The 17837-nt window shown below is 51.8% G+C and overlaps 1 protein-coding gene across 1 annotated transcript in view; it reads left to right on the top strand.

Annotated features, from left to right (window-relative positions):
* The window catches only part of PYGB (glycogen phosphorylase B), a 59183-nt gene that overhangs the window by 33301 nt on the left and 8045 nt on the right, over positions 1-17837 (top strand). Inside the window, exons 6-19 of the mRNA XM_037493648.2 lie at positions 533-644; positions 1042-1124; positions 2030-2173; positions 2708-2800; positions 4638-4784; positions 5630-5793; positions 6562-6676; positions 7667-7768; positions 8516-8663; positions 11994-12052; positions 13797-13938; positions 14712-14919; positions 16092-16226; positions 17731-17797. Coding sequence (XP_037349545.1) covers positions 533-644; positions 1042-1124; positions 2030-2173; positions 2708-2800; positions 4638-4784; positions 5630-5793; positions 6562-6676; positions 7667-7768; positions 8516-8663; positions 11994-12052; positions 13797-13938; positions 14712-14919; positions 16092-16226; positions 17731-17797 — 1719 coding nt within the window. The remainder of the gene's footprint in view (positions 1-532; positions 645-1041; positions 1125-2029; positions 2174-2707; positions 2801-4637; positions 4785-5629; positions 5794-6561; positions 6677-7666; positions 7769-8515; positions 8664-11993; positions 12053-13796; positions 13939-14711; positions 14920-16091; positions 16227-17730; positions 17798-17837) is intronic.

Raw genomic sequence — 17837 nt, 5'->3', positions numbered from 1 at the left:
TGGAGGTCGGGAGTAGGTGTCCACTGTTGGGAGACAGGTATTGGTCCTGAGATTGCCTGGAGTGGAGTGAGAAGAGGGATGGCATGAGGGCAGATGGTGTGCACTGGGAGAAGAGGCTGTTCAGGGAACAAGAGCTGGGGGAACTGAGTACATGTCGGGATTGCAGGAGGTAAAGCTAGAAGACAAATGCGACCCAGGATACTGATGAAAGGCATACCTGTGAGGCTGTCACAGGTGTCCCCAGCTCAGGAAGTCAGCAAGCAGGGGCTGTGGGTGCAGGTGTGTGGCAGGGTGGGAGGGTTTGGGTTACTACATGGCACAGGGGACTGTGGTGAAGGGCAGGTTGGGTGTGTTTGGGACAGAAGAAGAGCTGGAGCAGGATGAGCAGGTAGACCATTAGCAGGGAGGTGAAACTGTTTCCTGCAAGGTTGGAGCTGTCCCACCTGGTGGGTCAAGACAGTCTCTGACCGGATCAAGTGGCCAGCACTGTGGGTCTGGCTGACTCAGTCTTAACGTCTCTTTTCTCGGCCAGGTGGTGTTGGCCATGCCCTATGACACCCCAGTGCCAGGCTACAAGAACAACACTGTCAACACCATGAGGCTGTGGTCTGCCAAAGCGCCCAATGACTTCAAACTCCAGGACTGTGCGTTCTCCCTGTCCTGTTGGGTGGCTTATGCCCAATCTCCCTTCTCCCCACTCAGCTCTTGTCCTGTCTCTGCGCTTGGCTAGAGTCCATGTGCTCCCCTGGCCACACCCCTCTAGCTGCAAGAGGGCAGAGGACAGGTTCCTTGTGAGCACTGGGGCTCCCCATGGAGGGTCACCAGCATGAAAGAGTGAGGGGCCCTCACAAGAATAGGAAACATTATGGCTGCCAGTCCAGATCTGGGGTGGGTGAAGCAGGGCACTTCAGCAGCAGGGGGTGGGGGGAATCTGTTCAGCAATACTTGTCCTTAGACTCTCGGGAAAGTGGTACGGAGCCACGGGGTAGGCCCGGGGCATCCAGAGCACCCTGGGTCTGACCTCCCCTTCTCTGCTCTCAGTCAATGTGGGTGGCTATGTGGAGGCAGTGCTGGACAGAAACCTGGCCGAGAATATCTCCAGAGTCCTGTATCCAAATGACAATGTGAGTAGCCCGTTTGTCAGTCTGTCTGCGCCATACCTCTTGCAAGTGTGGGAATGGAAAATGGAAGGCAAACTCTCTGGAAGGACCTGTAGTTTGTCAGCCTTGCAGTTGTCAGGCAAGGCACATGCATGGCCACCTCTGGCCCTGGTGTTGCTCCTGGGGTGTGAAGACAGGCTGTCACCCTGCTGAAGTCTAGTGAGTCAAGTGTGCCTGTTAGTGTCTCCCTTTGCCCCTCCCTGGAGGGTTTTTGAGGAGGTTCTACACTACCTTTTTGAGGAGGTTCTACACTACCCTGTTAAGATCTATCTGCTTGGAGCACACCTGCTGTAGAGCATACCCACTCAAAGCACCTGCTTCAAGCCAAGCACATAATTGCACAGTCGCCCCCAAAGGCAGGTCTTAGCTGACTCCACACAAGTCCACATGCAAGGCCATGTGCTAGGATTCAGGAACACAGTCGACCTCAGGTCCAGTCAATCTCTGCTCTTCTCACACCTGATGCCACTTGCCCAAGAATTGAATGCCCCATTCCCTGCCCTGAGATTTTTAAGCAAATTCTAAAGCTGCAGGTGCAAAGCATTTTGAGGCTCACTTTGGAGGTTGCATTTCTGTGTGGCTCTGGTGCTTGGCTTCTTGAAGTTAAGGAACTAGACCTTCCTACCCCGTATCCCCACACAGGACAGTGTAACCCCATACTGACTGCCCTTGCATACCCTCCCTGTTGGGAGGGCACACGCAGGTAGCACCCATAGGCAAGGATGGTGGGGCCGAAGCATCAGCACCATGCTGGATGCCGGGCTCTCATTCCTTTCACTGCCGCCCTCTTGTATCCCGGAAGTCCTCAGGGCAGGCCTGAGTCAGGTGGAGTAGAGCTTGCCCCAGTGTTGACTGCCTGTTGTCTGCAGTTCTTCGAGGGAAAGGAGCTCCGCCTGAAGCAGGAGTACTTTGTGGTGGCTGCCACGCTCCAGGACATCATTCGGCGCTTTAAGTCCTCTAAGTTTGGCTGTCGGGATCCAGTGAGAACCTGTTTTGAGACATTTCCAGACAAGGTATGTTTGCAACAAGGGATAAAGCTCAGTGTGGAAGGACAGGGTGTTCTAGACTCGATTTCTTCCTCTGAAAGTGGGCATGGGTGGAATTGGGCAGGACAACAGTGTGCCCTGCCATCAGTGGCCAGGCCTTTTCTCTCTGCCCAAGGCCATACTGGACCTTGTAGGAATCGAGGCAGCAGGGGACACTGTAAAGGTTCCCATGGCAAAGCCTGACACATTTAGTGCGCTCTGCAGTAACACCTGCTCAGCACATACCTGCTGTAGAACACACCTGTTCAGAGCACCCCTGGCTGCAGAGCCATGGCTCCCTGTGGTCCCTCTGGACCTCATGCCACTCTCTGTTCTTTGGTGGTTTCCCTGCTGGACCTAATGTCTCTGCAGTTCTGTCTGCTCCCTGCTGTCGGCCTTTTAGATCAGGCCCCCAAGGGTGGTTGACAAGAACTCCAGGTCTGTGCAAGGCGGGGGTGTGGGGGTGGTCTGTGTTGCCTGCACAGGCAAGGGGATTGAAGGGATCCTCTCTGTAAACTGCAGGTTGCCATCCAACTGAACGACACCCACCCAGCCCTCGCCATCCCTGAGCTCATGCGGATCCTGGTGGATGTGGAGAAGGTAGACTGGGACAAGGTAAGCACTGAGGATGAGGGCACAGGGCACAGTGTCAGCGGCCCCCACAGACTTGACATGGGGTGGCAGTGTTCCTCTGCCCGAGTCTGTCCCAGGAACAGTCACGAGCACTGAGCCAGTCTGGCATGTGGAGGGAGGCCTCTGGCCTGTGGCTGGGGGAGAATGGAGGAGTCTCCTTGAGAATTCAGGGACCTTGGCTGGAGGATACCCCAGGGACCAGGACACACTGAGTGGGGGAAGTAGTGCAAGGGTACAGAAAAATGATTTCCTGCAAGACAAGACAAGGATTCTTACCCTTCGAGTTTCTCATATTTTTTTTTCATTTTAGAAATCAAGGCCAAGAAATCAGAAGTATCAAATACTTTGTTTACATATGTATAGTTTTTTTCGCATATGTCAACTTACTATGGTCCTAGATTCTGTAGTGTAGTGGAGTTTTCTTGATCTGGTCTAATTAAGTCAATATATGAAGTTATAAAACAAATTGGCTCCATTTTGTAATACCCAGAGTTTATCTGGGTGGACCTGGGGGCCCCATTCTGGGTTCCTGGCCACTATCTAGTGGAGGGTAGATATTGCAGTTTACCAGCATCTTCTGGGCTATGGTTAAGTCAGTTTAATGTAAATGAAAAACAAATGCTCAGCACTGCTTGTTTTTATTGTTATTATTATTATTTTTATTTTTACATATATTTCTTACATCATTTTTCATTTTTGCACAATGTGTGCATTTTCACCTTGGTTATATTCCCCATACAATTGCAACCCCCTTATTTTGACCCCAATCCCTCCTCTCCCCACCCCCTGTAGTGTGTCTCTGGTTTATAGTTGCTTGTTGATTTTGATTTTTTCTTTATTATAGTTATTCTTTTTCCTGGTCCCTTATATAGGTTTTCTAAACTCCTGCTATCAGTGAGACCATCCGGTATTTTTCTTTTTCTTTCTCATTTATTTCGCTGAGCATGATCCCTTACAGCTCCATCTATGTTGCTGCAAATTGCATGAGTTTATCTTTTTTGATTGCTGAGTAATATTCCATTGTGTATATGTACCACATCTTCTTGATCCATTCATCTGTTTTTGGGCATTCGGGTTGTTTCCAAATCTTAGCTATTGTAAATAGTGCTGCTATAAACATAGGGATGCAGGTGCCCTTTTGAATTAATGTTTCTGTGTCCTTTGGGTAAATACCTAGGAGTGGAATTGCTGGATCATGTGGAAGCTCCATCTTTAGCAGGTTGAGGAATCTCCACACAGCTTTCCCAGTGGCTGGACCAGTTTGCACTCCCACCAGCAGTGCAGGAGAGTTTCTTTTTCTCCATATCCTCGCCAACATTTGTTGTTGCTAGTTTTTTTAATATGCTCCGTTCTCGCTAGTGTAAGATGGTATCTCATTGTAGTTTTGATTTGCATTTCCCTGATTACAGGGAATGTTGAACATTTTTTCATATGCCTGTTGGCCATTTGCATTTCTCTTCAGAGAAGTTCCTTTTTAGCTTTTCTGCCCATTTTTTGACTGGATTATTTTCTTTGTTGTTGTTGAGTCTCATCAGCTATTGTAGATTTTTGTGATCAGTCCTTTATCATTAGTGTTGTGTGCAAAAATTTTTTCCCAGTCGGTGGGGTTTCTCTTTGTTTTGATTATTGTCTTTTTTGCTGTGCAGAAGCTCTTTAAACATCCATCAGTATGTGTGCTGTATTAGCTATGCAGCTTACTGGGCCCGTTCTGGGATCAGAACTTCTGCCTTCAATCCTAGACTTTCCCATTGCCTACGCATCTGGCAAGAGAGCTGCATATTTCTAAATGAAACACACTGATTGTTCTGGAATGTTCTAGGCCTGGGAAATCACAAAGAAGACCTGTGCATACACCAACCACACTGTGCTGCCAGAGGCCTTGGAACGCTGGCCTGTGTCCATGTTTGAGAATCTGCTGCCACGGCACCTGGAGATCATCTACGCTATCAACCAGATGCACCTGGATGTGAGCCTGGCCGGCTGTGGGGGAGCAGAACGGCAGCACCCACTATGCCCACCCTTGCTGCTGTGATAGGGGGCAGGGATTGGGAGGCCACACCATACTGACCAGCCCTCCCCTATCATCCTGCTCTTGTGTGGCCTGGGACAGAGGCTTTATCTCCTGAATGGCAGAGCCTCGGTCCAGCAGAGGACTTTGGGGGCTGGAGGCTGTCATTTGGCAGAGCTGTTGGCTAGTCTCTCTCCATTGTCTCCCCTAAAACACGCGTGCATGCGCATGCACACACATACATACACACACCTCTGCTATGTTGCATACAAGCTTTCCAAAAGCATTCCTTTCCCCAAGAGAGTTTAGGTGTGTCTGGTTCATGAATGCCAGAGACTTTCACTTGGGAGATTTGGAAACAAAGCACCCTGTGTCTTTCCTCTGTTATCCACAGAGGAAAATTATATGAAAACTGGGGGAACTTAGAATGCAGTTATGATTATAGTTTGCTTTTTAGCTTTTTGGTACAAAGTAGCTGTTCCCACTGGTCAAAATAAGTTAATAATGAAGGCCCTACCCCACCCCCCAGCCCACAGGGACAGCATCACCAGCTTTTCCCTGTAAGTCAAGTGGCTGGTCCTCCTCTCTTCCTCCCATGGAACAGCTCTGCAGGATCCTCAGGCCCATTCAGGCCTCCTGGGCCAGGCAGTGTAGAAGCTTCCCCTGCAGGTGGGGCCCTGGGGGTGTGACAGGGCTGGGGTGTAGCAGCCCCAGGATTTCCTCAGGGGAAGCGTAACTTCCCTGTGGAGCTCCAGCCCACACAGGACTTCCTGCCCCTGCTCACTGATCTGTCTTTGCAACAGCACGTGGCAGCCTTGTTCCCTGGGGATGTGGACCGGCTGAGGAGGATGTCTGTGATTGAGGAAGGGGACTGCAAGCGGATCAACATGGCCCACCTGTGTGTGATTGGTTCCCACGCTGTCAACGGTGTGGCCCGGATTCACTCAGAGATCGTGAAGCATTCCGTGTGAGTGGGTGGTGTTAGCCCTGAGCTGCGTCACCTTCTTTCTGACCACAGACCTGTCTCTGGGGACCATTGGTCACCGCATGCAGCAGCTGAGTTGGCATATACTGCCCCATAGCACCCCTCCACTCCCAGTGGACAGTGACTGAGCTGCCTGGGGCACACCAGCCAGAGGCTCTGCTCCTGGCCATCTGCTACCGGCTGAGTGTCTCAAGCATCCCACCTGGTGACCAGTGTGCTGGGCCTGGACAGGGTGGAGGTTCAGGTTGAACTTCATGCCTCCTGTCATCTCTCAGTGCGATGTGACCTCAGAGTTTCTGCCTTGCTCCCCCCTCTCTCCTGTGAGCCCCAAGGGCCCTCTGTCCATATGGAAGGTCCTGTGTCTCCAGTGCCAACTAAGGGCTTTGTATGTTCCCACAGCAAACATGTCACCTGGTGTTTCTCTACTTTACATATGAGGAAACAGCCCCAGTTTCTTGAGCTCTGAAGCCCGTAACTCTCCACTGTCATAACTTAGACACACAGACCACTCTGGAAACAGGCAGGCTCCACTTGTGAGTGGTCACAGCTAGCACAGACTACGTGGCCAGCGTGGGGCACTGTGATGAAAGCGGGTCCATCTGCTCACGACTTCTCCCCAGCAGTGGTGCTGACGCTCTGTGTTCTTGAGAAAACCAAGCTTCGCGGTCTCCCTTTGAAGGTCCTTATGTTTGCTTGCTCGCCTTATATAAAGTACCACATTCACAAGAGCTGTCTGTCTTCTGTTTTTAGCTTTAAGGATTTTTATGAACTGGAGCCAGAGAAGTTCCAGAATAAGACAAATGGCATCACACCCCGACGCTGGCTGCTCCTGTGCAATCCTGGGCTGGCCGACACCATCGTGGAGGTGAGAACTGTCATCTGAGGCCATGGGGAGCCGGTGTGGTCAGGCCGTCACCAGTGGTCTTTTATGGGCCAGCCACACCTCTGGGACATGAATGGGTGGGTGGTTACTGACCTATTCATGTGCTCGCTTGGGAAGGAGGAGAACCAGTACTCTTAGATGCTGGGGGCTATTGTGGCCAGGCTGAGGGCCCATTGTGGGGACATGCTTTCAGGGAACACCTCTGGCTGATGGGCTCTGGGCAGCTCCGCTACTGCCCATGAGGTCCTTCGAGTGACGTGCACAACTCGTGCAGTGGGGAAGGCTTTGCTAAGAAAGGGGCAAGGCCAGATCTGCTGGGTGAGTGGGAGGAGCTGGCCGCAGCACTCAGGTGTGGCTAGTTTCAGGTCCAAGACCCTGTGCTGGGGAACCAGCTCACCAGCTGGAAGGTCAGAGCAGTGTAGTGCTGGGCAAGGCAAGGAGAGTGAGGAGGGTCTGAGGAAACATCTGGCCAAGGTATTCAGAGGCCAGGAGTTCTCCTGATCCTAAATTAGCAATGAGAAACCTTATAGGATACTTGTTGAAACTTTTTCCTTGGAAAAGACCCTCTCTGCAGTGTGGAGAAGGAAGGAGAAGGCCCAGGGCAGGGCAATGTGGTGGGGCAGGGGCTCAAAGGCACTGTTTTGTTTGTGGTCGTGAGTGGTGCAGAGCCTCGGGGATGAGTGGGAGATGGGGCTGGGGCAGCAAAGAAGGCCTGAGCCTGGCTGAGCCTGACTCACTTGTGGTGGGTGGTTGAGCTCACCAGGACTTGGACAACTGCAGAGTGACTGGGAGTGAACCAGGTCTGACAGAGGAAGCGGGGGGTCCGCTCTGCTAGGCTTATAAACATCCACTGTGAAGGGTGTTTCCTAACAGGCCTGGGCTGAGCTTCCAATTGAAAACAGAGAGGTGAGCAGAGGCATGGTGATGGGTCTGCCCAGGGCAGAAATCATGTGTCCCTTCGTGATTCTCCAGAAAATAGGGGAAGGTTTCATGACTGACCTGAGCCAACTGAAGAAGCTGCTGCCGTTGGTCAATGACGATGCCTTCATCAGGGATGTGGCCAAGGTCAAGCAGGTGGGCTACATGCAGCCATGTGGGGTGGCATCCTGGCCTACATGTTCTGGGTGTTGAGGTCCAGGGGCCTCCGAAATCCATCCTCTCCATTCAGCAATTCAGATGTGCACCCCTGTGACCCTAGGCAACATAACAGGTGGGCAGTGGGCTAGTGCAAGTCCACAGATAGTCTCAAGCCTGCTTCTCTGAAGTCCTGTAGGAAGAGCTGGTCCAGAGGGAAGTGCTCGGGAGGCAGAGCCAAGTCCTTGCACCTCTACACATGGCCTGTGGTTCAGCTGCATCTCAGCCTCTCCCTCTCCAGCCAGCCTCACAACTAGACAGACTAGCTCACATTTCCAGCCAAATAGATGGCAGATCTTGCTCCCTTACCTGCCTCTCCCCGCTCAGAGCCATGGAGCCCAGAAATAGTACTTGTCTTCCCAGACGGGCCTCATTTCACACCATGCTCACTGGATTCCTTTTAGTCTTATTTTTTTTTTTCTTTTGTCCTTTGCTTCTCTCCACATGGACTCTTTGTCTCATTTTCCCTTTATTTCTGCTACTCAGTGCAGATCGACTCCAGGATCTTGCTTTCCATCATCCTCACTCCCCAGCCCTGGGCCAGAGGTCCACACATTCCTCCCGGGGTAGCAGTACCCTCCCACATGTCCCTTCTGTAGCATATCTGACAGGACAGTGAAATCTCTGACCCTCGGGGACTTTGTTCTTGTGAACCAGTCTACTTTCCTTTTCCTTTATTCTCCCCAGGAAAACAAGCTGAAGTTCTCTGCCTTCCTGGAGAAGGAGTACAAGGTGAAAATCAATCCCTCGTCCATGTTTGACGTGCACGTGAAGAGGATCCATGAGTACAAGCGGCAGCTGCTGAACTGCCTGCACATTGTCACCTTGTACAACCGTGAGTGGCCAGCCTCCAGACCTTGACCCACAGCTAGGCCCAGGACTTGCTCACTGAGTGCTCCTCCTCCACCCGAGCCTTTTCCTCACATAGCTGCGTGGGGAGGAGGGGTGTGTGCACTTTTAAGCAATAGTCTTACGTTTTCCCTGTGCTCGGTGTCAGAGCGGTTACCCCGGTAGGTGGTGACGCTGCCTCCAGTCTGAGTGCACATGGGCCTGAACTCCGGGGAACAGGTGGACAGCTAGGCCCCTCAGAAGGGCCCATGGGGTGCAGAAACTTAGCTGCTTTCATGTGGCCAGCACAGGGTCTTGGTGGGGGCCTCTGAGGGACTCAAAGGCCGGATTGGTTATCTTGATTAGATTTGCCTTAAGTTATTTAAATAGACTTTACTTGTTAGAGGCATTTACAGTCCACTGATTAAAAAAATCAAATGGACTATGTATGAATAATTGCATGTACCTTCAATGGTTTAAGCAACATTTAGTGATGAGAGGAAACAAAGACCCCCCCGAAAGTAAATGTGAAATATTGTATATAGGCTTATAAATAATAAAACCTTAGGGGAAAATTTGGGTTTTAAATTATTGGACTATAATAAAGTGAATACTAATTTTGAAAACCAAAGGAACCATAAAATACTCTTTTTAAGATACAACGCTCCTCTTGAGAGCATCAGTTCTCCTGTTACCAATAGGTCAGACTCAGCCGGGTGGAGGAATCTGTCACTCAGGAGGCATTTAAGTCATAGGACCGACACTGGCTTTGTCTGATGCTTCTTAAGTGACCCTTGGGAGAAGGCCCCATGCATGCCCTCCTCTGTGTATGGCCTTCAAGGTGCTGCATCATGCAGGCGACTTTCCTAGAGGGAAACAGTGGTTCATTGAGACCTGTGGTTTGTTTCTTTGCCATTATTTTCTTTTGCAAGTTGAGATTTTCTGTCTTTTCTTTGTCATCTCCCCCAAGGGTCCCGGTCCCATTTGTGAATGCAATGAAAGTCTCTAGGCACCCCCTCCCCCTGCATCCAGTCCCACCTACGTGGCAACTCAAGTCTTCCCACCTGCCCTCTTCTGCCAGACGGTTAGCTTTCGCAGCGCCCCGCAATGGCAGCTGTCCCAGCCAGCAATGAGGAGCCTGTGTTGTGTCCAAGCCCATGCGGACGCTGTTTCTTTGTGTTCAGTGGGCACACCGTCATCACTCTTGTCTTTGTCCCTGGCGTTCGTCTGTCTCCATCTGTGTTGGACATGCTCAGTGCTCAGCACCAGCCCCTTAGCAAAGTTCACAACATTCACTTGTGTAAATGGAGCTCCTAGGTTCTTCCTGCAGGTTTGGAACAACTTATGGCCTTGCAGCACAAAGCTGAAGGTGACATTCTCAGCTTCCCTTTCTATCCTTGAATAGCTCTTATCCCCGCACTCTGATGCCCAGCACGTGGGGTGTCTGGGCCTCATGAGCATTCTCTGAGCCAGCACTAGGTGTGCTGGGCTACATCAGGGGCAACCAATGTGGCCAGTTTTCCCATCTGGGCTGTTTGACTTTGTCAGTTGGCATCTTGTATTATTCCACAAGTTGTCTTGAAGTAGACTTTAAAACATCTGCTTGGTGCCATTGTTGGGTTTTCTTTCAGGGCTCCAGGAGGTGTGGTGTAGGTTTCTTCTGCGCACCCACCTTGTCTGTTGCTGTCTCTCTGAGCATTTCCCAAAGATCTTTCCTTTTTGTTCTATGCTGTCTGCTTGTCTTGCTTCTCTCCTCTGTGTGCTGCGTTGCTTCTCAAATCTCCATGCTCTCTGGGCTTCTGGAACCAGGCTGCCCTTTGGGCAGTGGTCCTGCCTTTTCTCTCCCATGCCTCATCCCCCATGTTCCAGTTTTCTCATCCTCTCCCCAAGGTTCTACCTTTTGACACTGTGGCCTCCTTTCCAAGTTAATGGGAACCACAGATTGCAGATTCTCACAGGGAAGATGTTTTCCTTGTCTGCAGCGAGGCCGGTATCCACTTTTTTTTTTTTTTTTTTTTTTGGTGGGACCCTCGCCGGCAACCAGGGAATGAACTGGCGCTACAGAGGCTGCGGGCAGTCTCGCCGCCCAGAGTTCAACCACTGCTCCACCAGGGGAGGCCCCGGTATCCACTTCTGTGGCTCCTATCCAAGAGAGCTGTATGACCCAGAACTTCATGGGCCCCAGGGGCTGCAGGCTTCCCCAGTGTGGCCCCAGTGTGGCTGCCTATTCAAGCCCAAATTGGTGCACAAGGCCACTAGCCCTGATGCCCTGGCTTTGCCCTCTGGGCCTCTGTCCGCAGGATGCCAGAGCCCTCCTGAGGTTTCTCTGTAGAGGAGGTGCTGACGAGGTTGGTCTGCCTGGCTCTGGGCTCCTTCCCAGGACATTAGGCCCGGACTCCCCCAGACAGCCCCTCAGCTTCCCCCCACCATTCACTAACCCCTTGCCCTGGCCTCCTGCCTGGCTTTAACCACCCACCACCTGACACAGCTTGTGCAGTGATCTGGACTTTATGGGTTTTTCCTCCTTCCTAGTTTTGGTGAAAATGCAGTTTGTGTTTTTGATTTTTCTTGTTCTCCATGTTTTTCTGTCTGATTTCTGAGATCAGGCCCATCCAGAGTGGTATGGCCATAGATAATTCTGATTTCGGGAAGGAGGAAAGTTCAGAACTATGGAACAGCCATATTCTTTCTATAACCTGGGGTCAGATGTGGAAGATCACCCACAATTCTTAGTAGCTGGTTCCAGGCCCAGGTGAATTCTGTCAAGGCTGCCTCTCACCGCTCTGTTGACACCTCTCCTAGCATACATTCTGAAATCTGAAAACCATTGTCCCAGCCAGGATACACTCAGTTTGCTGCAACTTAAGGTGCTTTGGGAGGGACGTCTGACCTCTGATTATAGTGAGAAAGTGCAGGGACTTGGGGGGGTCTTGCCTGACACACCTCGAGGGGTGAGAATACCATTACCATGATCCCAAAGTCATCTCTTTTTCATGAGACCATCACTTGCAAGAGTCTTAATGCTGGTGACCAGACCCTAGAACAGGCACATGTTTTGGGCTGTTCTGAAACCATAGGTACAGCTTTTCTTGTGAACTTGTAGGAAGACTTGGCTCTAGGCTGGCCTGTCTCATCAACCTGGGTCACATGTGCAGGGCTAGGGATCTCAACCCCATCTGTAAGTGGGAGCTCCTGGTGGGTCTGCGGGGGCCCAGTGGCTGTGCTCTGCCTCCTGTGTGTGGGCTGATCTCAGGACACTGAGTATCATGGTGTTTCCCAGGGCAGAGTGTATATGGCTCTGGTTGCCCCACTTGACTCTCTTTCTTTTGTCCTGCAGGAATAAAGAAGGATCCAGCCAAGGCCTTTGTGCCGAGGACTGTCATGATCGGAGGCAAGGTGAGGGGGCATCCTCTGCTCCTTGCTTGACATTTGGCCAGCATGAACAAACCTGCACAGTTTTGGCACAAGGGAGCCAGCTTCCCATGGACTGGACAATATATGTAGCCCAGTGCCACCAGACACCAACTGAGCCCTCTGTGCTTGTGAACTGAGTCGGTTCTCTTTTCCTCAGCTCTGTAATGGGGGAGAGTGGGCAGTCCCTGTGGACTTACTGGCCGCTCTATTCCATGGTAGTGCCATTTCTCTATATAACCACCACCATTTTTTTTCTGTGCTGGCCATGGCCCCAAGGATCAGTCCCACCTGCTCCCCAGCATTCATGTGCCAAAAGGACACTGGACCCTGGCTATTTTGTCAACCAGATGTGTGTCCAGTCTGGGTGTAGCCAGATGTGCATCTGCTCCAAGCTCAGCCTGACTGCACTTCAATTTACCCAGGCTTGTGCTGTTGGACATGCTGTCCTGCAGTCCCAGTGTGTTGACACTGAACAATGTCAGGTCCCCTTGTTGTGCTCTACATTCCCAGGCTGGTGGCACACCCCTCCACCACCACATTTCCACTTTTCCTGGGTGACATCAGAGAACATGAGGAGCACTGGGGCACAGCTTTTTTATGGGGTGTCCTCATGGTGGGGCCTGTGTGCTGGTAGGTACTGGTGCATGTCCTTGACCGGCAGGCTCTGTCCTCTCCTCTAGCTCAGATACACATGAGGGTGAGCAGAAGAGCACAGCTGCAGGCCCACCAAAGCCAGAGCAACACAAGCCACTTTGTTGGTCTCTGCCCACTCCCCAGCCCTGCCACTTCTGAAGTTAGAAACGGTCAGTGTGCATTTCTTAGAGATGTGGACTACCAACACATTTTTAAAATGCTAAAAATTTCAAGCTAGAGAATAGTAAGAGTGGTAGACTATCCAAATACCTACCCCTCAGCTCTGATGAGCCACTTCAAAGTATATTATAGACATGATATTGCGTCACCCCTGAGTACTGTATCATATGTCTTCACGACGATGCTTTCCTCCAAAATCACAAAGTACATGTGTTTAGACACCACCACACAGTGCCATCATCACCCCTACAATACTTGACAAGAGTTCCTTCAGGCCATTAGATATCAGCTGGAGCTTCATGCCCAGTTTCTTATTAAAGTTACAAATATCTCAGGAAGTGTGTTAGACTGGGACCCAGTGAGGCCACATGGCAATTGGTTCTGTGTTTTAAATCTCGTAATGTAAGGTTTTACTTGTGTGTTTCCCTCTTCTTTTGTCCCGCAACTCATTTTTCATAGAAATTGGGTTGCTTGTCCTCTCTAGGCTTCATCTGGACTTCCTGACTGCATCCTTCTGGTATGTTCCAGAATTCCTTAGGTCCCTATACTGCCTGTTAGTTGCTTGTCAGTTCTGCAAGTTCTAGTTCCTTTTAGCTTCTCATTTCTGAAAAGCAGAGGAGAATCAAAACAAGCTAAATCCCACATGTGGTGTACATGGGGTGGCCGCCAGTCCATGGCGAGGCCTTGGACCCAGTGGGGTGGGCTCTGCTGTCACACATCTGTCTGTAAGATCACGTGCAGGACACAGGGACACCACAGCCTCAGCCTTTTTGACAGCCACCACCCTGACACCAGCAGAGGGGGACCTCGCGGGGCTGGCAACCAGGCTCCGATGACCTGGTTGCCAGTAAAAGTGAGGTACCCCCCAAGGGCCCAGCCGTGCCCCAACTAGGCATATTCCCTTCCTATCCAGGCAGCTCCAGGTTACCACATGGCCAAGATGATCATCAAGCTGGTCACAGCCATCAGCGACGTGGTCAACCATGATCCAATCGTGGGCGACAGGCTCAAAGTGATCTTCCTGGAGAACTACCGAGTGTCCTTGGCCGAGAAAGGTAGTCCTGAGCGGTCACATAAGCAGAAACCTGCCCCTTCCTGGCAGTGCTGGGCAGGGCCACTTACTTTCAGGAGCATTAACTTTGCGCTGGACACAAAGGCTCCTGCGGCCAACGAGGCTTTGAAGAAGCTCTCCGCCTGTATCAGTGGGGGGACTCTCTCAGGCCTTGGGCAGTCTCTGTGCCTCTATTTTCTTGCTCCTGCCTATGACCTCATTGTCCCTCTCCTTCCACTCTCCTCTGCCCCTCACCTTCGCCTTTCTGCTTCTGGGCTTTCTAGCTGGCAGGATGTGCCCTGCCTGGTGCAGCTTCCATGCAGCTTCTCCTCCTCTCCCCCTCCCAGCTAGATACCTCCGCCCATCGCCTGCTCACGCTCAAGGGCATTGCCTACTTTTCATCTGGGCCAGCACCTGTCCTTTTTGTCCTTTCTGAGGCAGCTCAGGGCCTGACTTCCTGTGCCTACTCTGTGGAGTTTAGTCTAGGATCACTGACGTTCCAGAACAAATGTCCTTTGCCACCTGAGGAGCTTCTCCTCAGGAGTCTCCTCATGGGCCCTCTGTCTCAGGTTGCCCTGGACTAAGAAGGGGAGTGTTACAGGCAGGGTGGGCAGTGCTTAGCCTACCACAGGGCAAGGGAACTACTAGCTCATCCTGGAATCAGTGGGAGGGAGATCTGGAAGCACCTTCAAGGACTGGAAGGGGGCATGGTGTTCCCACCACATCCCCCACCACATGTCCCTGTGGTGACACCCTCTTGTGATCCGTCCCCCACAGTGATCCCCGCCGCTGACTTGTCACAGCAGATCTCCACCGCAGGCACGGAGGCCTCGGGCACAGGCAACATGAAGTTCATGCTCAATGGAGCCCTCACCATCGGCACCATGGACGGTGCCAATGTGGAGATGGCCGAGGAGGCTGGGGCCGAGAACCTCTTCATCTTTGGCCTGCGGGTAGAGGACGTTGAAGCCCTGGACCGCAAAGGGTGTGTGAGTCCCGGGCACTGCCCAGAGCCCCAGGGAGGGCTGTGGGGGTTGGGGCAGGTACGCCACATCTGTCTACTTCCCAGGCCCAGAGTGCTGTCCCAGGGATCCGCATGGACAGGAGCTGGCTGCTCTGCATTTTGACTCCTCAGCCCAGGGGTTCCTAAGCATCAAAGGCCCTGGTGTCTGTGGCGGGAGCCCTCGGGGACAGGGCTCTGAGTGCACTTCGCTAATTTGGGGGTTTTTGGCTCACCGACTGACAAGGTTCCCTGGCCTGTCTCTATGCAGTGACCTTTTTGTTTGGAGTAACTTTAGATTTGTAGAAAAATTGCAGACAGCGCAGAGCTCCATGTGCCCTTCTGAGTCTCCTGTGGCTTATATATTACTGACGAAGTATAGTGCATTGTCAAAACCAGTAGGTGTATGTTGTTACTTACCAAAGGCAATCCTTTACTCAGATTTCCCCATGAACAGCCTTTTTTGTCCCAGGTTCCTGTTCAGGGGTTCCCAGTGTTTAAACCTCAGCATTCAGTCTCCTCTGGTACGTTTCTCAGCCTCTCAGTGTTTTTCAAGGCCTTAGAGACTCTTGAGTGCCAGCCCCAGCCTAGTTCTGAGCAGTAATGGAAGACAGCGTTGCCTAATTGCCAAAAAACTCTCAGGAGAGTTGGTGAAGCCTCAGCACCAATCCACAGAAATTCCAGTTGTCATCAAAACATCAGAACTGCGTCCCTGTCAGTCTGAGCATAAACCCCTCCCTCTGACGTTCCATTTTCTGCCTGCCCCTCACTCAGGCCTTTCTGCCCCCATATCCCTGTCTTGGAACACAGCATCTGCCACCTGCCGCCCTCCCCCAGACTCCCTGATGGGCCCATTCGTCTCCTCCGTCTCCTGTGCCTGTTCACATACATTTTTCTCCTCCGCCCAGAACCGGGAGAGCAGGGCAGCTGGCGCTGCTAAGAGTTCTGCCCAGAGTCCTGCGGCGCAACCTCTTGAGCAGCCGCTGCAGCGGTGTACAGTGAAACGTGCATGGGACTGTGTGTCCTGAGCAGCCATATTTCTGTACAGCAGAAGGAACAGGAGGCCACCCTGCTGGGCCCAGGAATGCCCTGCAGACCTCAAGGACATGGGCGTGGGGCAGTCCTGGGTGGCCCTCTCACAGCCCAATCTCCCACAGGTACAATGCCAGGGAGTACTACGAGCGCCTGCCTGAGCTGAGGCAGGCCATGGACCAGATCAGCAGTGGCTTCTTCTCCCCCAAGGAGCCTGATTGCTTCAAGGACGTCGTCAACATGCTGCTGTACCATGACAGGTGGGGCCAGCCTCCCCTTTGTCCCTGGTGCCTCCCCACCAATCAGACAATTGGGTCCTCCTGGTAGGCTGAAAAAAAGTGTAGGTTTTGGTGGGGGAGGAGTGGGGGGGTCTTGCTGAGGTTTCCTCCAGGGAAGAACCTCAGACGCCCACCCAGAGAGGCTCTGCTGTACCCCAGGCCCAAGCTGGCTGTGGGTGCCTATTGTGCCTGGTGTGCTGCAGGGACTCTGGTGGTGGCGATGGCTGCCTGTGCAGCTCTAGACCCCCCAGTGCCAGCCCACAGCTGGACGAGTGTGGCCAGAAGGGGGTGGTGTCCCATGGGGCTGGGTGGAGGTGCTCCCTCGACTCCCCAGGAGAAATAGGGTTCCTGTTATGGCAAATGTCAACCCAGAGTGACATGAAGTGGTTACAGTGGAGTGACCTGTGATAAATGACAGTGTAGTGTTCATTGCAGTACATGTAACACGTGCTTCTAAGGCATCTGTGGCTATAGACTGGCTGATTTCTAACACTAAGTGTGTAACAGTAAGTCTGCCAATTTTCAGTGTCATGAAGGTTCTTTGTTCCACCCTGTTGGTAAAAGTTGAATCTGGCAAGAATTAAGCCCTCTCTCACTTGCACTTGCCTTTGGGTTAGTTTTGTCTGTTGCTTTTTTTTTTTAAAGATTTATTTATTTATCTATACAAGCACTGGGTACAGTCAGAAGTGCGGGAGGGTGAGAGAATTCACCGGAGCCAGAGCAGGGAACAGAACAGGCAGACTGACGAAATACACTGCTGAGGGGAGCAGCGGGCCGCAGGAGAGGTCTGTGCTCCATGTGGGACCCTCACCTGGTGGCCGGGGGTTGAACCGGCGCTGCAGAGGCTATGGGCAGCCTCACAACCCATCATTGTCTGTTGCTTTTTGATGAGAGGTATCAGTTGGGCTCATCAGACCAGCTCATAAACACACACACACACACACACACACATACACACACATGCACCCCACACTCCCCACACACACATGACCTGGGACTGGAAACTTGGCCCTAAGATCTGTGATTGAGGGAAGGATTTTACTGGCTTTATGAATTGTTTCTGAGCCAGTTAGAAATGAAACTGCATTTCTCTACTCCTATCTCTTCATAAAACTTTTATTTTTGTTCGGAACATCAGGAAAATGCAAATAACCTTTTCCTGTGTCACCAGATCTCAGCGCAGTTAGACTTGAGAATAGACTAAAGAGAATCAATAGCTAAATGAAGCCGCCATTTGCCCACCATGCCCCTTTGCCTGGGAGGGGAAATTGGCAGGAAATCTCAGCCCATGTAGCTCAAACCCACTTACATGAGGAGGTTATGCTGTAAAGGCAAACTTCTTTAGATAACATTGGATTAAAATAAGATTTTTCCAGAAGTGTCCCCAAGGTAGATGTGCTGGTCGTGGAGCAGCCCCTGGGGTCTGGTGGGTACTTCCTTGACTCACCACCCAGCATGAGGCCCGGCCTCCTCTCTCCCATTTCAGGTTCAAGGTGTTTGCGGATTATGAAGCCTACATGGAGTGCCAGGCCCAGGTGGACCAACTGTACAGGGTAAGATTCTTGGGCCCTAGAACTGATAGGGGTGGCCCCC

The sequence above is a fragment of the Talpa occidentalis genome, unplaced genomic scaffold (assembly GCF_014898055.3).
Source record: "Talpa occidentalis isolate TD23 unplaced genomic scaffold, MPIMG_talOcc4v2.1 talOcc4.10, whole genome shotgun sequence".
Lineage (NCBI taxonomy): Eukaryota > Metazoa > Chordata > Mammalia > Eulipotyphla > Talpidae > Talpa > Talpa occidentalis.
Note: the sequence above shows the minus strand (reverse complement) of the source record. Positions and strands in the feature narration are given on the sequence as shown.